The following is a 25,302-nucleotide window of genomic DNA, read 5'->3' as shown; positions in this document are numbered from 1 at the left end:
CTGACAAGAAAACTAAAAGAAAAATATGTGTTTTAAAACAAACGATTCCTTACATATTTCATTTAAGAAATGTAATTTTTCGTATATATGTGTAGCAATTAAAAAAAATGCCTCTTAATGCAGCTGAGCGAAACTGAAGAATATAAAATTAACCAGCTGAGTGGTCTCTCCGAAACTTTCTCGTATACTCTAAAATAAAATTTTTATCTCCTTCCCCGACATTAAATTGAGGACCTTGGGTAAGATCGCGAATAACTTGCATGATATTGGTGAAAGATAATTACAGAATATGAATTATTAGTGGCAAAACATGAATTACTTTGGCGTGAATCTAGCATTTTTAAGGAATCTACCGAGAGAATATACATTTTGGGACTTTTATTACTGACTGAGAGACAAAATTTGTCACAAAATATAATCAATTGTCACAAGATAACATGCAAAATTTCATTGATGTAGTGATTGGGTTTATGAGTTATTGTGTTTATATACATGCGGTCAACTTTTCAAAGATTTGGTTGAAAAATCTGGTAAGTATCTACATTTTAGATGCTAAACCTGTGTACGAAAACTTAGCTACCTGGATATTTTGAGTTTTATAGTAAAGGAGTTCACTTGAATTCGATGAACCAGCAGACAGACTTCCTTAGGAATAGATTTTGTTCGAAATTAGAAAGAAATTCACAAATTTAGTCATAATTCCATACACAAAATTTCTAATGGCTAGCTAAAAGACTGTTTGAGGGATCATGTTCATAGATAGACAAACTTAATGCCAAAAATGTATTTTCCGCAGTCAGCAAGGTCTGAAACATGAATTTTCAAAATCTCGAATTCGAATTTTTTGACGATTTAATACTTTATCTATACTAGAAAGTGAAATGGAGGGATTGGTTGATTTTTCAGTCAGATTTGAAATGCTTGTTATTGAAATGTTAATGGTAAATTATCACGAATATTTTTCTTGGGAAGTGATTGCTATAACCTTCTAAAATACTTAAAATTGTAATCCTGACGTAACTAACTACCTACATTATGTCTTCAAAGGGGAATGTAAAATTTGTGGAATCTGATTAGTATTATGTATGGTGTAATACAATAAATGCTTACAAACTTCTAAATAACATCCTTGACTTTTATTTAAAAACAATAACTCATATAAGCGGAAGCATATAAATAATGCTAAATCCTTGACTAACTGAATACATTTCCCTCTAAATAAATATTATTAATATCTAAATAAATAAATTGCTCCACAATTTTACACATGTTATGCAACTTCTTTTTTATTCTATTTTTAAATGTATGAAGTATTTTCATACCATTCCTTTTCAATGTAAGATATTTTATTAGAATAAAAGGGAATCCATAATAAATTATCTAAGATGCAAATTCATAAGTGAGTTAGTTATCAATAGAATTGGCAAAGCCTTTTTTTATACAAAGGACTCTTATAAAATCCAGATTTTTTAACATAAATTTTCGGAAAAAGGAAAGACGTTTTCGAAGAACATTTCAACAATAGTCTGTCGTTGATTCCAAGATTGCAGAAAGAAATTTTAGAATTTCATTTTCTTGTACAAATTAAAAAGAAAACAAAGGATAAAATTATGTATTAAAACGATATAAAGATAAGTTTGGATACACGCACAAATATAATTTTTTCTGCTGAGTTACGTATCGAAGAAAACTCAAACCATGCAATTGTTATTTTTGGCCAGTCTTATTTCCAAACCTAAATGGAAAAGGCAAAGTTTTCAGAACTACACCTCTCATTTCTGTTTTTCTTGACATATTTCTCATTTGCAACTGTGGAAAAATCAGTCTTTATATTTACAGGAGCTGCTTTCAGTCTTTCATTGAGTCGATGTTAATACTATGACAGTTTGTAGTCTTCTCCTTTACCAGGCAGTTACAGTCTTCTCCTTTTGCGTTTCCGTCTGAAATATATGAAATTCTTATTTTTACAAGATATTTTAGTATTCGAATAATATGCGTACTGATTTAAATAGATTTTTAAAAAATCCTAAGAATTGTAACGAATAATAAAGTACTCTACTGATACCAAAGATAATTATATATATGTTGATGTTTCAAAGACCAAGCTTAGAAAGGCCAACAGCTATTACATTTAACACAAATATTCTATGGAATGAGGGAATGTGCATGCATTTCTTAAAAATTTTAATTAAAATTGAGTGAAATTTTAATTTTTCTGTAGAAATTTCCGAAAATAATACGGCAAATAAATTAACGTTTGTATAATTTAATTCTGAGAATAATCTTTTCAATATATCAACTTTTCACGTAAGGTTTCATTATTAATTTTAATTCTGGAAAAGTATTTTAAGGGTATCTTACAACAGAATGTATATCATTCTTGAAGTGAAAGTTAAATAGTTTTCATTTTTGCTCTAACACTTCATGGCACTTTTTTTCCCGGTTGCAATCAAAATATGAAGATTATATTTATTTTTCATGTTAAATAGATTTCAGATACTTTTAATATTTTTTTTTATTTTTTAATAGGCTACTATTAAAGTTTAACATCAGAATAAGATAATGGAAAAAATTGTTAAGTTATATCATTTTTAAATAAAGATAGATTAACAGTGTATAATCTAAATGTCGGGCATACCCTTTTACAGTTGCATTATAAAACACTTCGAGGGTTACTTTGAGGAAGATGCTAAACTATCAGAAGTTATGATTTTTCTTAAGTGCGAAGAAAAAATGTACAGTACGTAAGAACGTAAAAATCAATTTTCGATTTTTAATTTGCAATAGCGCGGAAAAGTTGCCTTTTGGTGCAGATAAAATAAATATGAAAAATATTGGAGTATATTTTGAGGTGCTGCAAAAACGTTAAAGTTTCATAAAAACACATTTTTTGCAACTTTTTAAGGATTTTTGCGTGCATCGATTATGAAATAAAAAGCTTTCATTATGCATTGTCATGTGAATAGAAGTATAAAAGCAGTTTTATTATTGCACTGGCATGGCACTGAATCATTGCCGGAGCGGTTGTTATTGAGGTAAGGTGTATATTTGTTTGCGTCAGGTGACAAGGACAGACCTGGTTTCAAATCAGTAGCTTTGCCGATTTCAGTTGATTTGGTGTCTCCCCTCCGTCTATTGTACAACTGATTAACGTAACTGATTTTTTAGATTGTGCTTCGGTGCTTTGCTGTGAGTAAAAATAGCTCAGTCTAAATTAATGAAAGCAAGACAAATATTTGAGTGTTCTGTTTTTGGGAAATTTAGTGGTTTGCTTGAAGTTGAACACACTACTGACGAATCTATATTATATTAGACATAATCTCAAAATTGCTTCAGAGAAGGATCCTTCTGTAAGCGAAATATGTGACACTTTAATTCCCATATCCATCTAATAGACACGAAGCGATAAAACTACCAAGTGCCTGTGCGGTTTAACATTAAGTTAAAACTTTATACAGAAGGCATCTGAAGCTGAAGCAAATAGCTTAAGGGAATCGGTTATCGACTTTTCTTGGCTTCCTTGTCACATTCAAGCAGTGGTAAGAGCTGTAAAATTGGAGGCCGAATCGGCTCAAAATGTCTGTGGCTCCATCACAAGAGAAGGATACATAACAGCAAAAATTGACTGACGTGTGAATATGCCAAAATTTAATTTTAATAAACTGTTTAATGTGGAAGTGAAATAGAAACAAATATTTTGCAGCTGTAACATTTGTAATCATTAAGGATACAAAAGTAAGAAATGTAAAACTGGACATAAATATTTTTTTAATATTATACTTTGTAATAAATAATTTTTTCCAATTGTAATGCTTATATATGTATTTAAAATCATCTTTTGTAACATTATATGAACTACGAATTCTTAAAAATATTTTATCAACTTATCCACTTTTATATTTTATCAACTTTTTCGCACTATTACCAAACTAATATATAAAAAAAATGAAGACCATTTTCGTTCCACCCTAATGTACAGGATGGTTATAATTAAACTTCCTCTATAAACAGCATCCTACAACGTAAACGTATGAACGTATGCGAAAAGTATGCGAAATTTAATACATAGAATATACACGAGATGCGCACACGGAATTTCGAAAGAAAAAAATAGTTCGAAAATGTTCGCCTTTTCCAGAAAAATATTAATTTTAACACAATAAACAACCAAAAAGAAATACAGAAACAATATTAACATTTATTGACTAGTTTCTGACCAAATTCTCATCGAGTAAGGTTAGGAAAAAATAACAGTATTCTATTTTAGGGAAAAAAAAGTTCAGTTTGCAGAAGCAAGAACAGATTAGGACGAAATTGCACAAGAGAAGCAATTGTTAATCATGTTCAGGAGGATGTAGGGAAAGGTGCTCCATGTCAACACCCTCATTCGTCTGCGAAATTTCAAATCGATGGACAGTGTGTTCAACAGCAGATCATGACTGATCAGTTGCGATGCTTCGCACATGAAGTGTTATGGAGTTCTTGTCATTCAACATCGCAACACCGTCGCAACAAGATACCGTCATTATTACAGCCGAAAACATCGACATAAAACATGACAACGAATGCAAGTGTCTCTTACTCTAACCTGTTTTGCAAAAAGCTTCCTCTTCTTCGCAAGCATGCAAATTTCGATATTTTTTTTCCCCCTAGAATTGACAGCTTTTACCGTTTTTACATTTTATTACTCATAATTCTTATTCTGGATTGCTAATATTGTTTCTGTATTCCGTTTTGTTCGTTTATTATGTTAAATTTAAGGTTTTTCCCAGAAAAGCCACCCTCTGGTGAACATTTTGATTTAAAAGCTCTTTTTCAAACTTCCGTGAGCGCATCTCATGTATAGTCTACATACAAAATTTCACTGCAATTCATTTATCCATTTGCGTTGCAGGATGCTGTTTATAGGGGAAGTTTAATTATAACCACTCTGTATATGTATGAGGAATGAAAATTTTCTTTATCATTAGGTATTCGCATTCTTTTCAAATCCTGCTTTGATCTCTGAATTCCTACGAACTGAACTAAAACAGACATATGGAAAAAGTAATTTTAATCGATCATTTTAAAAATATGGCATTTCACATTAGGGCACGTTCCCTCTTTGTGTTTTCTATATCGGTTTTATTAGAAATTAAGAAAGACAGTTTCGGAATATTTGATTTTCGATCTTCAGATTTGACTGCTATCCGTTTCATTTTTCACGATAATATTTTAAAGTAGTAAAATAAATTACGGAAAAAGTTTTCAAATGCTAACACGATGATTCAACTTTTTTTTTCTCCTTTTTGCCAATAATTCCCTAAAAAGCTCTTAAAAGAGTTTAATAATTTCACAATGAAACATTTTTTTTAATCAAAAAGTAAATAATCTTGGAATGAACATAATTCAAAATACTTATGAAAGTTGGTTAATTTTTACTGTTAAAAATAAGAAAAACTTTTTTCTGACACCTAATCATAACTAATAATAAAGATGAAAATGCATGCGCACGATGTGTATTTGTATCTGTCTGGAGCTCCCCAGATCAGACTATTTTACTTGCAGCTAAAAGAAATGGTATGGACATTCACTTTAAAAAGAAAGGAATTACATAGCGCAGCGATATTTTAAAATTTCAATTAATCAAAAATATTAAATAAAATTAGGCATTTTTCAGTGATAGCTCCCAAAAATATTATTTTGGCATCATTTCAAAATTTAAAAAAAAGGTGCTTCTTAGCGAAATTATAATTTACTAGAAAGAATAAGTAATACTAAAGAATAATTTACTAGAGGAATAAAGAAATGATGTTACAATACTATGAAATTTAGAGATGGGATGGTATACACATTTACATTTTTAATAACGCTTTGATGACAAGAGGCTGGTTTCCATTAGAAAGGTCCATGACTACAATGAAGAGAACATATGTAACATAATGAAAGTAACAACTTTTATGTCTGGTAATATGATGATATCACAGGCACGAAGTTATAGCTAAATTATTTCGCTGAAGTTGAATATAATCACCATTTACGGCAAACCAGCTGGTAGCGAAGGGCGATTAATATATACGATAAGAAAATGCACTCCAAGAGAACACACTTATTCAAAATAAAACAATTTATTGCATGCAAAAAATTTGGATTGATTTTGTGAAGAAATGCAAAAATATTAACTTACCTTTTTAATTTTTAATTTGGATTTCTCTGTGTCCGCAGATGTTTTAAAATACAATTTTCTAACGAAAGGGCTAATAGTTTCCGGTTTTACTTCAGGCACATGGATACAAAATTCTTAAACAGAACAATATACATTAATTTCTTTTATCAAATCTAGTGAATCATTTGAAAACTTCATACAAAAGTTCATGACAACGCTCGCACTTTTAAGTTTAATAAATTAATAAATTAAAATAAAATATGCATTAAAATAAATTAATCAATAAAAATAAATTAATCAATAAAAATAATTTAATAAATTAAAATAAAACGGAAGGAATTAAGTTAAATACATAAAATGCCAAAAAATCTATTATGTTATTTACACTCTTTGAAAATAGATTTGTTTAAATGTGAATTGATTTTTGATATCGTAAAGTTTTAAACAATTTTCAAAGACAAATCTAATAATTATGATTTTAAAATTACAACGATTTACAAAGAATACTCAATTTAGTTTATAAGCAAAATATTTTAATTCTGATTCAAAAGGCTGTCAAATGCATTTTAATTCAATAAATAAAATAAAATTCGCACGTGATAATTCAATTGATATTATTCTTTTTTTAAAATATAAAAATCCTTAACAAATGAATATTCTTTTACATGCACATAATAGTTGATATACATGTTTGCTATGCTTCCTGAATAAAACTACGCCGGAATATTCATGATATGATGACGAATGCTATTTTTAATTCAAATACAGATTCAGATCTTGTACGTTCGAATTTTTACTTCATGTAAACCGTAGTAATCAGATATCATTTGAAATGACATCAAAAGAATGATGACACGCTACTGGAAAATAAAACAAATAGCTCCTAAATCGCTAAATGCTGTTTTAATATCTGTTTTATAGATCAAAAATATGTTTCGCTATACACTTTCTACCTAAAGATGATGTGGAAATAAAGGCTTTGAGGACCGCAGTAAAATTCAGATGTCCTTTTAATGGATTTATGAGGATTTTTTTTGCCTTAGAGTTATAAAGTCTTCTGCTATTCGTTAGTATAAAGGCTTAAACTTTCAGTTTAGCAACATGCGTGATTTATAAGTAGAAAATGCAAATTTCATTGGATGATATTTCGCGCAGTCGAATATGGTATACACAAGAGAAATTAACAGACTCATACTGTTAACCTCTCTCCGTCAAAAATGCATACAAAATATAGGAATTTAATGCAAGTAAATTCGATTTTTCCGCTTCTATCAAGCAGGCTTTTAAATTAATTTGTTCTTTCAAATTATTTCACATGTACAGTAGAGATTAGACTGATGGATTCTCTGAGCATTTTCGCTAGTACTCCCAAAGACAGAACTGCAACATATATTTTTTGTTCTGAATTTTTCTAGAAAAAGCAATGTAGATATTTTCAGATAATTACATAGTTCTCACGTGCAATCCGCTTTCTTTTTATCTAAGGAATAATGTCAGTGATAGAGATTGCAATACCGGTATACCGAATACCGGTATTTTGAGTCATTGCACAATTTTGTAATACCGGTATTCACAAGTTTAAATACCGGTTTTTTGCTATTTACTAAACATTTTTTTAATTGTCTCCACTATATGTTCAGGGATCGCGAAAATAGCAAAATAGTATACGTTTTTATTTTTATGTCTCCCTAACGGGTGAAATTAATTAGCTAATTAATGGCTTAATTAATTACTTAAATCCAAATTAGCGAAACATGGATTATCCCCGAAAGAAGATATTGTATCCTTAACGACTGATGGAGCAACAGTTATGAAAAAAGTTGGAAAGTTGATTGGTGCAAATCAGCAATTGTGCTATGCTCATGGAATTCAATTAGGAGTAATAGATGTTTTATACCAAAAAAATAAAGAACAGAAGAATCCAAATACTGTGGTTATAGAAACTTCGGATTCCAACTTTGAAGAGAGTAAGTGATATTGACAATGAAGATAATGACAATGTAATTGTTTAAGAAGATATTGCTAATAAGGATGAAATATTAACCCATCAAGAATTGCTTCCTATAATTTACAAAGTTCGAAAAATTGTTAAGATATTTAAACGTTCCCCTATAAAAAAATAGCATATTATTAAACTATATACTAACTGAAAATAAAACAGAATATATGTTAATATTAGATTCTAAAACACGTTGGAACAGTTCCTAATGATAGAACGATCTTTGAAACTGAGAAATCCAAAAAGCAATAATCGACTTAAACCTGTAAATTAATTTTTCAGATAGTGAATTAGACTTAATATCCAGAACTATATCAGCTCTACTTCCAATAAAATTGATTATTGAGGCATTATGTCGGAGAGATTCTAATTTATTAACAGCTAATGCAACAATAAATTTCATGTTGCAGTGACTGAAAGAACAGATCACATCACTATCTGAAGAATTATATATTACATTGAAAAATCGCACAGAAGAAAGGCATACCGAAATAGAAAATGTCTTATGGTATTTACATAATTATAATGATTTTAAAAATGAAAAGGAAAAAGAAAAGAAAATAACGAATTCAAATCTGATTAAGTTTAGAGTAAATTTTCTTAAAATTTGTTACCCAAAAACCTATCCACATTCAGAAGAATTCGGTTTAGTTATCGAAGATTATGATGATATTAATGTCGATAGTGAAAAGGAATTGCCTCTTGAACAAAAAATAGAATTCGCATTAAATAAAAAAAAAATCAACGAACCAAAATACAATAGAGAAATCAGCTATATCCAAAACCATCCGACGATAAATCGATTTGTTTGAAGATGAGGGATTTAGAGGTAAATACTTGGAAAAAATATATCGCGCATTGCTAACAGTACCACGAACTAGCGTTGATACCGAAAGAGCGTTTTCGACAGCTGGTAATTTTTGCACAAAATTACTTTTCAGGCTTAATGACAGTACAATTAATGCATTATGTTTTTTAAGATCACTTTTCAAAAATTTGTAATAGTACCACAGACTGAATAGTGATATTTACTGATTTTTACACTTTGTGATTTAAATAAATAAGATGTTTTTTACTTTTTTGCGTTCTTTATATACTGTTATAATTTATAGCTTACAAATTATTTTTTGTGATATTTACATTCTCGAATAAAACTGGCAAATACAAAGAAACTCCAGAGTTTTTTTCCTTTTTCTAAAATTTCTAATACCGGTATTAAAACCGGTATTCCGGTATTAAGATCTAAAAAATACCGAATACCGGTATTGAAATTTTTGTCCGGTATTGCAATCCCTAGTCAGTGCAAATAAGCTGTAACATAAAATATATTTTTTAAATTTTTTTTTCAGTTTATAAGTAAGTAGTAAATTAAATTCGTTTTATTATTACTCTCAGATTCGATGCATAAAAGAAGTCGATGAATAAAATAAAGTCCTTTAAAGCGTCGTATATTTTGTAAAATCCAAACAAGCAAGAATGGAAAGCGGGAATACCTGGTCAGCTGTATACCAATGGTCTTCTTGGAAAAGCTGTGCAACTGCTGGAATGTAAGCTCATTTGCAAGTTTATTAACAAATTGTGAAAGAGTAATCTGTTTCCTGGTAAGTTAATGAAAGTTGAGTTGAAATGAATCGGTTAAAGTTCTTTTAAACTGAAAAAATCCACCAGGAATTTTATCAAAATATTAATTGTACTATTGACTTGTGTTAAAAGGCCATCAATTGAGGAATTTGAATTCAAATGATTATAAGCCCATACCTTTATATCATCGTTGTCCAAATTTTAATTTATTTGGAACTATAGAAAGTGATCTAAAGCCTTTTCAAGTTAAAAACTGCTAAAATTCAAAATTGTTTCCTCCCAAGTCTGTATTAACATTTCGAATTCTTTTTATGTTATAAAGCATAAAATTGAAAATAAGTAAATTTTATAACAACTGCACAGCCGATAAAAAAATTATTAAAGTGGGGATTTTTTTTAATTATTGAAATTATGATAAAATATTTATATGTTGTTTATTTATTTGAAACTGATACAAAATTTTATTACAAAATCTAAATCAAGAAATATGGAAAATTTTAAAAATTATTTTTTAATGCAAAAAAGTACGACGGTATTTCTTGTATTCATATGTTTCACCTATACAGTTTATAAGATATTATTAAAATAATAACATATTTTGGTATAAAAATGCAATAAGGTTAATTAATATCTAATAATAACTTACTTAAAAGAAAGCTAGTTAGGTAACCGACAACTAATGTTATGACCACAGAAAACAGAGGAAGCCACATGTAAGACAGTTTGTAGACTATGAAAATGTCACTGAAAAGAGCAGAATATTTCATACAAAGAAAACAATGCTATCATTCGCCGTTATTTAATTTATTTATGCAATAACTAAACTATTTATAAATGCAATAATGAATTAATAGTTTTAATTTAGTACATTCTAGTTTTGATTGCAACTCAAGTGGCCAAATCAAGATAGAAAGTTTGAACTAACATTTAATTGCAATTCTGACATTGATAGAAGTTCGTGCTCTGAGATTTGATTTCAGCGTAATCCACTATTTGCCTTCAAAAGAATTTTTAATGAAATTTATTGGATTTTTTTTATTATTGAGAGTGTTATCTTCATGCAATTGCTGAAAAATATCTTAAAAATATATTTACAAGAAATTTACCTTACTGAAGATAAAATATGTGTGTGAATATCAGGAAAGTAGTAAGATTGCTGAGTTTTTGGTTTGTTCCTAAATTCCACATAAGATATTACACGATTTAAAATTTGTTTCCAACTTCAAACCTTAAATGTGTTAAATGGAACATATAAAAAATTTATACTATTCTGAATAGAAATTTCGGTATATTTTAAAAGTGATTTAAAAAATTGAAGAAAAATGAGTTATAACTGCTTAATAGTTATATGGAGCAATCTTCAGCGCCAAAAGGTTATTTTAATTAAAAATTGAGACTTATCTCAAACGGAATGTGATGGAGACAAAACGGTCATCGATCACATATTTAGTTTATGTACTTTCATCTCTACTAACAATAAAGTTGTTTTTGTTTAAATTTCAGTTACAATGCACACAAAATTCTGCCATTTCCCCACGATAATTCACAATAATATTATGTTTTCTTCAATTAAAAAAAATTATTTTAAAATACATTAAATTAATAATCATGTAGATTTTTTAATTTCGTCAATTTTCTAAAAATATTTTAACTTCGATTTTCATCAACAGATTAAATTATATAGCATTGAAATTCAAATCCTGCTTATTGTTTCATCAAATATTTAATAGCATGATCTTCAACCATTGTTGAAAACAAAGGAAGAAGGATACCGTTTCATATATGAATTACTTTTAATTATTTGAAAAATAAAAAATTGAGGTTACAAAATACATTAACCGGACAATTATGTTTTTGGTGATTGTGATTTCATTGGACATATTACAAGAGTCCATTTGATATTAAGCAGTATACAAAACGATACAAAGCAATCCTATTATGTTAACTTTAAATTATGGTGTAATTTAATACTTAAAATAATTTTACAAGGAAATTATGTTTATTAAAATATTCATAATTATACATAATACATATAAATAAATATAGTATACATAGAAATTATATATAAGAGACTTGATTAAAATAAACCCAATATTCCCGATGAACCAGGTGAACGCCAGAAATTACTAGTGCAAACTGAAAAGCGGCAAAATTGGAGAAGAGTCTAGGAATGGGGATTTTATGGCTTTATCAGTTATTTTTAATACATATAAATATTTATATATTGTTGGTAGAATTCCTAAAATGTTTTCTGAGTATCTGCTAAAATACTCTTTAATTATCTAGAATTATTGCAACTGAAGAAATAATCAAAATTCCTTGCTTATATAGAAATTCTCTTTGTCCTTTATCTTATAATATTATAATTTCCCCAGAGTCTCATCAATTACAGAGAGCTTACGCGCAATTTCCGGTATTTGCTAATATTCCTGAAATACGAATTCCATTTTCCCACACTACATATCATTCATGTAATTGACTTATTTGAACCGGTTATAATATATGCGAGACAACCTCTTGTAATTCAAAACATATAACATGAATTACTCAAATTTTTACTGCCTATAAACCAAAAATGCTTGTTACCTTTCTTCGTTTTTGGTGAGATGAAGTACATCAGTGGAGCTTTCTATTATAGTTGCATCAGTTGAAATATTAACAAATTCTGTGCTTGAATTCGTATAACAACCTGTAGTATTTCGAGGCAGGGTTGTAATTCCAGGTTTGGTGATGTAGTTACCAAACCCTGCCCAAGCATACAAAGTCACACCCGTCAAGAGACCTACCAATGTACCCTGGATAAGAGAATAGGTATATAAAGAATTATAGTGGATAAATGAATGAATATTAAACTACAAAATTGTGTGAATTTATTTACTTCAAAAGTGCAATTTAAAGAATGAAATTTAAATAAATGTACAATCAATTTATTCTCATAAATTTATTAATTATACTAAAGTTTCAATAGATATTTTATCAAGCTATTATTTAAATTATAATTAAATATATAAATATCTCTGTACATCAGAACAAGCAAAATATTTAATAATGAAATTTTCTGAATAACTTATTAATTGTTTTAAAATAGAATGAAATTCGAAGCATTCAAATTTGTTTTACTATATATGAACACAGTTATTGAAACATAAATTACTAGTGCGATTTTATGGTGACTACTGTTCTTCAAGGGATTCAAAAAGGTTGAAAGATTTAAATATGTTCTTTGTTTTTGGAAAAACTCTGAATGTAAGTAGAAAGACACCGATATTCTTCACCAAAAACTATTAATTGCAAATATTTTAATAATGTATAACAAACGACTAAATTTTTGAAAACTTATTTATTTTCACATTGTCAATTTTTCAAATAAGTCTCCGTCCTATTTTTCGTGTAATCTTTAAAATATATTCATAGAAACGAGAAGTTCTTGTCGTTCAATTTCATCTGATAACGTCATGCTTAATTTAATGATTTACTACATCAGAAATAAAGATTAATTTCGTCTTTTTTTTTTTTTTTACTTTGCTAATAAATTATTCCGAATAAAACTCATTGTTCTAGAAAGATTTGGCGATTTCATGTGTTTTTGAATCGCCAAATCTTTCTTAAAGGACAATGATGATGAAATTTAAACTAGTTTTCAATTGTATATAATGTACGAATTCCAAATTCTCAAAATTTTCATTATGAAATAATTAGAAATTATTTTCTTTAATCGATTAAAATTAAAATTCCTTTCGGTCTCTATCGACGCATATTCTTTCAAAATTACTGAAATTTTAATATAGGTCCAACATAATTATATAAAACATCCTAAGAGGCAGTTCTTTGCAATTAATAAAATTTACGATAAGAAAGCAAATGTGGTCACCATTTTATTAATACATTCATAAATGCACAATGCATTTCAGATTCCTATTTATACCACAAAGAAAGAGACCCAGAAGTCTCACTTCGAAGTTTGGGAAACGATTGTGGTGCCACCTCTGTTGATGATTTGTATGGGAACTAAGCATAAATCGGCGAATTTTCGAAACGAAACATGAAATTGCCTCCATTTTGAGCGTTCTGCTTGTTGTTTTCAGCGCGTTGCTGAAACCTTGAAGATTCTCTTTTGATTCATTTTTTTGCATTTGAAATTATTATTTTACTTGATTTATCTTGTTTGTGCATTTTCTCTTTTTTTATTTGTTTAGATTTTTCTTCCTTGTGTACTGTGTTTCTTGTATATTTTTAGAATGGATGCGAACGCCGGACCTTGTGTGACTACGAATAAAATCATCGAGAAAATTCTAAGTGAACAGATTTAGATGTTGTCTTTGTTGTAGAAGGCGGAATGAAACACCTGGATTGATATTATTCGAATTTAATTCGGATGAGAGCAGATATCTTTAATAATTGTTTTGAAATTGAATTTGAAAATAAATTGAACGAATTAGAATTACCTTATTTAGAGAACATGTGAAATTTCCATTTGTGTTATTGAATTACTGTCATATTTCGTAAATTTAATCATATAAAATAATATTTCTAGTTATATTTCATTGATTCTTATTTTTTTTTTCTTAATATATTTTAATGGATTTAATGCTTTATATATGACGGTATGGCAAAATTTTCCAATCTTTTGTTGTAATTTTAGTGTAATAATGCTCTGAATTTGAATGTTTAATAATAATGTAAGCGTGTGGAATAAAGAAAATGAATGTAAAACTGACAGTTCAGGTAGAGATAGTCATAATATAATACTTTTTTCTTATTATTAATTACGGCATACTTATTCTAAAACTTTCTACATCATCTGCTTAAGTATTTACGGATTAACCTACCACACTTATTATATTCTGTATAAATTTCCAAAACGTCTGAACAAAATTTTCACTTTATAGTCAGTTTCATTTTCAAAAGAATGAAGATTTATTTGTACTTAATGGACAGTAAATTCAAAATCACCTTTTAGATTAACTTCTACTTCTTTGATTTACATTCACTAGGAAGTTCAACTTTTATTTAATTAATGTCTTATTCATAATAATGTATAATATAAAAATGTTTTTTAATTAAAAAGAAAGAAGTTGCCTGAATTGTTTTCTACAGTATTTGTTTTATATTTGTAGGTACTTAGCCACTCTGTTGCAACTGCTTTGAATTTACATGTTGCAGCTAATAACACTGAGAACAAAGGAATTGAAACAGCAGAATTCCTTTGGAAAATTGACAAACGTTTTGACTGTGTTTATTCAAGAACATTGTATCATGAAAAGAAAGAATTATGTGCATTAACAAAGGGCAGTTTCCATATTTCGTTCTGAGAAGAAATGATAGAATGGATAGCAACATTGCATTTTAGATCAAGAAAAAGGAATAGGAGGAATGTTGTACCATGTAAAAATGGTTGGATCTGAGCCTTTATGTGCTTTCATTGGAATTTTGGAATATTTATTCACTAAAGTCAAATTTATCCTTACCAATAGATTTAATCTAGATGCTTTAGAGAATACATTTTCTTGTGTTAGACGACGTGGAAGCTTCCGAGACAATCCAGATGCTTATGAATTCAGATATACTATTCACAAAGTAATAATTACTAATTTTTTTAAAAAAAGTCAAAAAATAAAAACAGTGAGGATGATGATGCCTCTAATTTGATCTATTTCCCCTCTTTAAACAAGAAAGAATTGGGTGAGTTAATAAATGAAAATTCTGAGGACTTGGATGAAGAAAAGGAACAATATGACGTGGATAACTTGAACATAAGTACTATAAATATAGTGGAAGAAAATATTTTATCATATGTATCGGGTTTTCTAGCAAAGAAGTTTTTGTCTTCTCATAAATGTATTAAATGCAGAAAATTACTAGTAAATGATGAAAAAAGTTTAGATAATCATACATTTTTTTTATAATTTAAAGAATATGACATGCGTAAATCAGGATTAAAATGGCCAACTGAATATTTATTACAAGACTTTTCTAAATTATATGAATATTTTTCTGGTAATTTTAGCCTTTTTTTTCCAAAGAGATGGTAAAAGTCAGAAATTTAAAACTAAGTTACTTTAGTATTTTGTAATAATCACATAGAAAACAAAGAAAAAGCACAGTTTTATTTTTTTCTTTTATACGGATGATGTTTAAACATAGTATCAAAAAAATGAATGATGAAATAACAACCTACTTTTCTCGAAAAAAATTAAAGGTTCACATGTATAGTTTTTTAATTTTTTTTTTTGAAATTAATTAGTAATAGTTATGTCTGTTTGTTGTTTTCATGTTTTCCACTTTTTTAATTTACCATCTGAAGCATGTTAAAAATGTGACTCAAGCCAATTGTATTTTTATCTTGTAAAATTAGCATTGATATTGCATAAGAACCTTTTTCTCATAGATTTTAAACTTATAAAATTAACCACTCCTCATTTCTGGTTGACATTTCTTTTTCAAATGAGCTTATATTATATTTACTAATATTTTTGCCATGTAATATGTGGATTGTTTTCAGTTATTTTTTTCTTCAATAAAATAAGACAACATTATTTGGGTTGTTTGTTATTTATTACATGATTATTCTGTAATACTAAATATATGTATTTAATTTTGTTAGAATTTGTAAAAAAATTTCGGAAATTAATTTTTACTCTTAAAATAACTTACATACAATTAAATTAGAGTAGCCAAACCTAATATATGAGTGATTAAAGCTATATATGAGTAAAATTGATTAAAAGTGGTCCAAATTGGACTAAAATATTTTAAAACTCATAAATTGCAGTTTAAAATCTACTGATATATATTATAATTAATGGAAAGTGAAAGTTAATTATCAATAATAGAACTTAATATAAAATGCATTTCATCCATTGTAAAATTTCAAATTTGTTCTTTAGATAGTCAAAAATAAGTATTTACCTTACATATAAACTTTAAAAAATCATTTCTGGTGGAATAGAATTTTAAAAAAATCTGATGGAATTTCATAGTGAAGTGTAAATGTAATTTAATTAATCTGAAATTGCGGTAATAAAGCATCTGAATTTCACTAGTATACAACAAGCAAGGATGATTTTTTTTTTGTATAAGAAGGGAGAAATATGAAAAAAATAATTATTTCATTAACAATTTATTAGGGGATATTATCCCAAGACTGAAATTTGGCCGAAAAAAGTCAATATAATAAATGCTTTGCTTTTTTGACATTCGTATCATGACGTCATGAAAAAAGTTGACGTCATTCCACCGCGAAATAGTTCCAAGTCGCAGGTAACAACAGAGACGGCGCTACTGTCTATGTGAATGACCATGTTAAAAAAGTTGCCATTAGTGTCTATGAGAGTGAGACCTCTGGATCTCTCTCTCAGTGATTTATACATTTTAATTTCAAAATATTTTAAGGCATATTATTCTTATTCTGGTATTTTCATTATATTACGTATTTAAACTTTCAAAATTTTAGATATATAAAAAAAGTAACAATTTCTATTAAAAGTAACTATAAACTATTTCTAAAGGCTTTAAGATTTATTCGATCCAAAGAACTGCCTAATCTGATTGCTTAAAATCAGATTTTATTTAAAATTATTTCATAAAGATTAAAATGCATGAAAAAACACTCACTTTTTCATTGGCTGTTGTACTGAACATTCCCAATAAATATATTCCTAGAATCGGTGCTGTTATCATGCAATATATGATTGTGGCAGCTTCAAGGATGCTTCTGAAGGAGGAAGCTACCAGCGCCATTAACAAAATGAGACCTATGTACCCTACAGCTGCAAGAAAATATAATTCTGATGGGAAAGACATAATAGTTATAAATTGAAAAGTTTCATAACATACTTAACAAAGTTAAAATTTCATTACCTTTCTATGATCTAATTACAAAAAAAGCGAACTCGTGTGTGTACATGCTTGCTTGCATTCATGCTGGTGCTTTAAGAGACATAATTTAATTCATAGTTATTATATGTATTTTAAGTGTTTGTGAAGTGTCATCTGAAGCGATTTTTAAAAATTTAACAGAAAATTAAATGAGAATTTGGATTTTCGACGATAACTCTCGAAAATATTTTTATAATTTCACAAAAAATGTTACATAATTTTCAAGAACAGACTTCAACGTTTACTGTTTCAAGAAGATATTTCAATTTTTACTGTTTAACCAGACATTTACTTCCTGGTCACTCAAGCGACCCGTCGGTTCTTTGCTAGTATTGGTTATATCTAATTTTAGATATAACTTCCTGCCAGTGACTCCACCAAATTATTTGACATTAAATCCATGTTATTTTACTGGTATTACTTAAGTTTTATTTATATGTATAGACACCTTTCTATTGGAGGCAGTCCCATAGCATCATAGCACTATTAAAAACATCAATATCCGGTTCATCAATCTTCCAAATTTCGCGATGTTATAACTTCACCATTCTATTCATTGTGTATACTACACAATACTAAGCATAATGTTTTTCAACAATAAATGGGCATCAAGGGATCAAATATTTGATGAAACAATGAAAACGGTTTGAATTTTGAGATAATAATGTAATCTAGTGTTTGAAATGAGAGGATAAATGTTTAAGAAAGTGTCAAACTTCAGGACAAATTCCCACAACTATTAAATTGTTATCCCTTCTAAAGGAGAATATACACATAATTTTAGATATAACTTCCTGCCAGTGACTCCACCAAATTATTTGACATTAAATCCATGTTATTTTACTGGTATTACTTAAGTTTTATTTATATGTATAGACACCTTTCTATTGGAGGCAGTCCCATAGCATCATAGCACTATTAAAAACATCAATATCCGGTTCATCAATCTTCCAAATTTCGCGATGTTATAACTTCACCATTCTATTCATTGTGTATACTACACAATACTAAGCATAATGTTTTTCAACAATAAATGGGCATCAAGGGATCAAATATTTGATGAAACAATGAAAACGGTTTGAATTTTGAGATAATAATGTAATCTAGTGTTTGAAATGAGAGGATAAATGTTTAAGAAAGTGTCAAACTTCAGGACAAATTCCCACAACTATTAAATTGTTATCCCTTCTAAAGGAGAATATATAAAATTTAGCTCTCTTCAGGAAAGACGCTTTCAGTTAGAGAAACCAAATTTTTTCCATCTATACTTATGAGAGCAGGAACGAGCACTTTGCAGCGATTTTGTTTTTCAAATTTTAATTAAGATATACGACTAGGTTGTAAAAATGCCTTTTCCAGAAAAACTTGATTTTTTTTTTGAATCTGAAAATGAAGTTCAAACTTCGTAGATTCAAAAACAGATTTTGTTTTCAATACATAAAAGATAGAACTATAGATACAGTAGTTTCAATAATATACAACAAATAAAAATGAAATCGGAAACAGCGGTATTTTTAATCGAAAATGAATGATTTATTTTACTTTTTTCCACAAAGTTGTCTAAAATAATGTTTTAATTGTTTATATTCACTTTCTACCTAATCAGCCGTATTTGCTAATTTTTGGTATTTCTATAAAAAAAAGTGTGAAATCTACATTAGTTTCCAACACATTTGGATTAATTAGTTTACAATTAGAATTTCTAAACGCATTTTCTGAAGAATGAATATTTCACTGTGACTGATTCACGCACAACATGATATCTCAAAATCAATGCAATAAAATATCATAAAATTTGGTATCCATGCATCCAAAAGCTTTCAGGATGTGATAAACCGAGGATTTTGAGAGCTTCATTTAGACATGTTTTACAGATACTTTACGTTAAAAAACAGACAAATTTTGACAAAAAAAATCATTAACAGCAACTTCAAGTGCTCACAAAATTTTTATTTATTAAAATAATTTTTATCTTGTGTTCTATTTTATGTAGTTTGAGCTATTTATAGGTGAAAAATATTTCCATTATTTTTTAACTTACTTTGCTTTTCCTAACATTGAAAATTTCGCTAAATTTTCATTAACTAAGCATTATTTTCAAAAACTAAAAGTAATTATTGCATTTTTTTCTTTTAGTAGTGATCTTTCAAGTCTGATTTAGCCATTTGGTACAATAAAATAATTTTGTGTATCATTTTTTTTAAATGTGCTTCCGAATCTAGTCGGATACCTTAAGTAAAATATAAGAAATACCTTACGTAAAAGATTTTGTTTAGTTATAAATTCCGGAAGTATTATTGAACAAAACTAAATTTTATATCATTAAGATTTTAAAATTGCCTTTTCTTTCATATCAATATAAAGGTCATAAAAATCTTCTGAAATTTTAATAATTATTTAAAAATATTTTCTGCGGATAATTTTCAAAAATAAGTTTTATTCCTACAGTAAAATTCAATCAAAATTTTCATTGTTAAACTAGAAATTTTATCGCCTGATGTTCCTTCATTGTTGAAAGTTAAGAAGTAAAAACCCTAGGAATTAAGAGTTCATTTGACATGAAGAATCAAAACCAAATGAGATTACTGCAAAAGAAAAATAGCGCAATTGGAAAAAGATTACAGAGCCATTGAAAACTGAAATGCCTGGATAATATCGAGGGATTCGATTCCACTAATAAGATTTCTGTACACAATAAACTAAACAAATGTAAATCCATTAAACTAACACGGCTGTAAAATCCATAACGTTCCGCTTAAAAAAAATTCTTATTAAGGAAATCAAGAATAACAAGGTATATAAGGTAACAAGGAAAAAATTGAAAACTAACACTGTCAAGTAATCCAAAATATCTAGCTAGTAGTCAAAGGCGCCTAGTATATCATAATAATGGACTAAGATACAAAAAATACTTACCAAGTAACTTGGCTATGAAAGTCATCCAAGTATCACTTATATTTCTGCAACAGAAGGGTTTTATAAAGTCCTCTACTGTGATGTTAGCCAAAGCGTTCACGGCTGATGATAGTGCACCGAGCGACGCACTGAACACCCCGGCGATGCACAAACCGGTGAGACCCGGTATGTTACCAAATATGTATAGAATGCCATAAGGCATCAGCTGAAAGACAGAAATGTCCTAAACGTGAGTCTGGATAGTAAAAGTCGCATTATACCATTGTGCAGAGTTCTGTAAAACTAATAAATGTTTCCTTTAAAAAAGTATTTCGGAATAAATAATTTAGCTTAAAGATAGGGTTGATTTAAAAAAATCTTTTATACTGGTATTGCATCGATTAAATATTAAAATATAATAAAAAATACTGATAGTGATATATTGGTTAACTTTTAAACTAGCCACCAGGCTTTTACTTATATATTTTATTTTATTTATATATCTTATTAAGATTTTTTTAAGCAAATCATTTTTGAAATTTATAAATTCAAGATCTGTTACAACAATAAAAATTCATTTCAAAGATTTCGAGTTATTGGATTAAAATAAATAATAATTGAAGAACTTATTAATATTATTCTCCATTAATATATTCACAAAAGAATATATATTAAAATATTAAATTATTTGGCTAATTAATTTGCTTACTTAACCATTAAACTGTATTTTTTCCCGTAATGATATGTTAAAAAATGTTGACATAAAGAATACTTAAGAAAATGAATTCATTACGTATATTAGACAAAAAAAAAAAACTCTTATTAATAAATAATTAACAAAATATAAATTGTTATAGTTTAAGATTTTAAAATGAATTTTCGCCATTTTTTTGTTTACTTTACAAATTTATTGAGAACATCAATCTTCTCAGCAGTATTAGGTTATGGCAAAAGTTTTGTTTCAAAATAACAATTAGAATTACATCTAACTAATAAATAAGTTGAATGTTAAAATTTAAATTAAAATAATTAAAATTAAAAAATTATTTATTAATCAAATTAGTAATTGTTCTAAGACCTAATTGTGATTTATGAGACAAAAGGTGGAAGTTCTAACACGAAGTGGTAAAATACTTTATTGTTTATTATACCTTGAACATTGCTAACAAAAATTTAAGAAAACATTGCGGTAATTTAAATTGTGTTATAACTTACTTGGTCGGCGGACCTGAGTTTCACATTTTCATCTTCTATCGGATCGCAGTCATAAAATAGGGCATAGAGAGCGATTCCGTCCCATAGGGTGAAAACGGTAAAAAACATCAGGAATGGAATGCTCAGAATCAATGCTCTGCCATAATAATCAGTCATTTGTGACATATTCTTAATAATTTTAATACCTTATTTTTAGTTATGTTTATTATTTTAGTTTTACTATATGACATAAATCAATGCTTTAAGACATATATAATATTTATATTCTATATTTAGTTTATACAGTGCAACTGGATATATGGGATATTTGCATCTTTTTTTAAGTATGAAGGATTTAATTTTTTTAAAACCATTAAGTAGTAAGAGTTGATGCGTCTTCAGTGTAAGCCCACGATCTCACTCACCAGTTGTAATGGAATAAATTCATAAAAAAATACAATTTTAATTAAATATTATGAGTAAATAATTGGTTAAAATTTAAAATTCTCCATACTAGGTATATAAAAATATTCAAAGATTAGATTCTTTTGAACACTTTTAAGTACTGCAATAGTATAAAAGAAAAAAAATTAATATTACAAATACATTTTAAGTTAGAATAAACTTATAATATTGTGAAATTGATGCTTATTTATCCAGCCTTATTTTAAACATTTGCAAGAATAAAATGAAAAAAAAATTATAATTTAGACAATTTTTATTCCATTACCTAAAATGCAGTTTTAATTTCTATAGTTATAAATCATTTTATTTGCTTGAAAATTTAATAAGCAATGTAATATTTTTTTCCCCAGGATCGAAGGAAAGTTTCTTCTAGTTCACATAATTTTCAAAATCTCACTCGAGATTTCTTAAAAATACACTTAGAGATACTTTACACTTACACATACTTGATACATTTTTTACACTTAGAGATCTTTATTTAGATGTATATTTATAATAAGCAATCTCAAGTGGAACTACCTAAATTTAAAGAACATATCTCCTCCAAGGTTAGGAAACCCATTCATAAACAGAAGCAAGCAGCATACAACTCATTAGCAACTATTTATAGCTTTTTCATAAGCGACCTTCAGACATATGTTTATTTTTATTGTAATCAAAAGAAGAACAACAAGAAAGACAGAATAAGAAAAAAAATAATAAGGAAAAATCTGTATCGCTACTTATTTCCTAATCTATCTTATAAACAAAATCACTCGTCCGTTTAAAATAAAATATATTTGCATAATTTTTAATGCATTTTTTTTATCGGATGTAAAGAAATTATATTCGGCATCCAAAAATTTATCTTCAATTATAAAAGAAAAAATAGAATTCATTATACAAATATTTGGAACGTAAATGGAAGTTTGATATATGGGTATTTTATGGTTATCTTTCCAAGAATTTAAATTAATCTTGAAAATATGTCATACAATTTGATTTGTTTGAGGAAATGGGCATTAATTTAAGCTCTCAAAAATAGCTTCCAGATTTTAAAAAAATCCTCCATCCCATAATTTTGTCATTTAGTTTATTTGAAAATTTTTGTTTTAAGCTCTCGGTGCGTCTTTTTTTTTTATCGGTTTTTTTTTTTTTTTTGTTCCTATGATTTCCTAAACTTCCCGAATTTTTTTGACTGAACATCTCCCGTTTCCTCACACCTTCTCTGTTTTCGTTTTTTCCTATTTTACTCTACTCTTTTCCAACACTGTAATTACTCCACCCTCTATCTACTCAATTACTCTACTCCCCCCTCTCTCTCCTCAATAACTACTCTACTCCCCCCCTCTCTCCTCAATAACTACTCTACTCCCCCCCTCTCTCCTCAATAACTACTCTACTCCCCCCCTCTCTCCTCAATAACTACTCTACTCCCCCCCTCTCTCCTCAATAACTACTCTACTCCCCCCCCTCTCTCTCTCTCCTCAATAATTACTCTACCATCTATAATAAGATCGTCTGAAGATGCCGTAGTTCTTGATCGACATCCATGGAACTGGTGCATAAGTTTAGAATTGATTCCTTTACTAAACACCATCATAAGAGATACCCTATTTATCTGTGATGTCTGCTTGAGACTGTCTATTTTTCATCACTACCGATTATGATTTATCTCCACCAATCATCCAAATGATTACGATAAATTATTTTAGGCGTAATCTGTCGTTAGCTTTTATAGAGTAAAATATCTAGGCAAAAACTGATAAATTATAAATTAAATTTTCTTATCTAACATTCTTCGAACAATTTAATAACCATTAGATACTTATGTTGCAACATTCATTCTTTAAACTATATACTGTTACAAAATTTTTTTCTTCTACTACAAATACCGTCAATTAATCGTAATGACGCAGCACATTTAATTAATCATTAGTTCAGCAACTTGCTTGCTTGCTAATCCTCCAAAATCTCTACGTGTCGGCGACTCCGACTCCTCTCACACACGTCTTCTGACGATCCACACGACAACTTCTTCCGATACACACGACACGACTTCTTCCGATATCCACACAACAACAACAACTTCGTAGCTTCTGAGTGCCCGTCTTTTATAGTTCCGGGAGGAGGGGCTAAAATCTTCTGACCAATCAGGGCGTACCTGGCTGCATCTCGGTTGTTAGTGGATGGATCTTGAAAGTTCTCGAACTTCCCGGTACTATCCATTTAGTCGCCAAACTCGCCAAATTTATCGCCAAGCCGCCAAATGCTCGCCAAGTCTGTCGCCAAGCTCTAAGTTCATTGATCTCAGCACGTACAGGACCGATCGTACAACGGTCTTTCTTACGATGACTCTATTCGTGCCGGGTAGCAATATTATAGGTTCGTAACAATACAGAATCAATTTTCAAAGTTATAATATATTAAATAATTTGCAATTATTGTTTCGCAATTACATTTCGAAAAATTCTAAATTGCTTTAGTTTGATTTAATTCTTTAATATAACAGTATATTTGCAATAAATGAAAGGACTTGCAAACACTAAGTTTTGTAATCACAATTGTTTCAAAACCACTGCATTGCATTAATTTGATTTAATAGTTCTATTTCAGAAAAATAACGGAAAGTGTGTTTGTAACATTCATTTTAGATACCAGTGCACTTGCCAATCAAAATTTTGTAATACTTAAATTTGAATTTTTTTCGTTTATTTATAGTAAGAATTGTTATTAATACTTGTTCATGTGTTTATTATAAGAATATCCAGATATTGTTAATTATTTCTCACTGTTGAGCCTTTCTTAGACTTCCAACACTCAAAAATCTCTGTATGGTTGATTGATTTGATCCGTATAACAACAACCAGAAAGTAAAGCCATAAGCAAAAGAGTTCCAAAATGTGTAACGCTCAGTCAGGTCCCCGGAAAACCTGAAAAATAAAGTTTATTCTATATAAAAGGTACTAACTTAAATCAATCAGACTTCCTTTAATTTCTGATTGACAATATGTGCAAATATATATGAGTCTAGATGTAATAAACGGTTATGCACTATGATAAGACCGTCTACAGTGCCATCTTGAGAAAAATTCATGAGTTAACTATCCCATCGAGAAATCACCATAAGTTAGGGAAGAAATGTAAAGTTGTACAGCGTTTCCGA

At 28.4% G+C, this 25,302-nt stretch overlaps 1 protein-coding gene across 3 annotated transcripts in view; it reads right to left on the bottom strand.

The window, feature by feature from the left end:
- Positions 1–1,197: 1,197 nt before the first annotated feature.
- Positions 1,198–25,302, bottom strand: part of LOC129978474 (putative sodium-dependent multivitamin transporter) — a 40,291-nt gene continuing 16,186 nt past the window's right edge. For all 3 annotated transcript variants that reach the window (XM_056090637.1, XM_056090638.1, XM_056090639.1), the window contains 8 exons: positions 24,929–25,069; positions 21,714–21,849; positions 20,520–20,724; positions 17,340–17,494; positions 12,312–12,520; positions 10,372–10,469; positions 6,167–6,279; positions 1,198–1,940 (listed from right to left, as the gene is read on the bottom strand). In XM_056090637.1, coding sequence (XP_055946612.1) covers positions 1,902–1,940; positions 6,167–6,279; positions 10,372–10,469; positions 12,312–12,520; positions 17,340–17,494; positions 20,520–20,724; positions 21,714–21,849; positions 24,929–25,069 — 1,096 coding nt within the window. In that variant the 3' untranslated portion in view covers positions 1,198–1,901. The remainder of the gene's footprint in view (positions 1,941–6,166; positions 6,280–10,371; positions 10,470–12,311; positions 12,521–17,339; positions 17,495–20,519; positions 20,725–21,713; positions 21,850–24,928; positions 25,070–25,302) is intronic.

Source organism: Argiope bruennichi, chromosome 1, assembly GCF_947563725.1.
Source record: "Argiope bruennichi chromosome 1, qqArgBrue1.1, whole genome shotgun sequence".
NCBI classification, from domain to species: domain Eukaryota; kingdom Metazoa; phylum Arthropoda; class Arachnida; order Araneae; family Araneidae; genus Argiope; species Argiope bruennichi.
The sequence above is the reverse complement of the archived record's forward strand: the minus strand, read 5'-3'. Positions and strand labels throughout refer to the sequence as shown.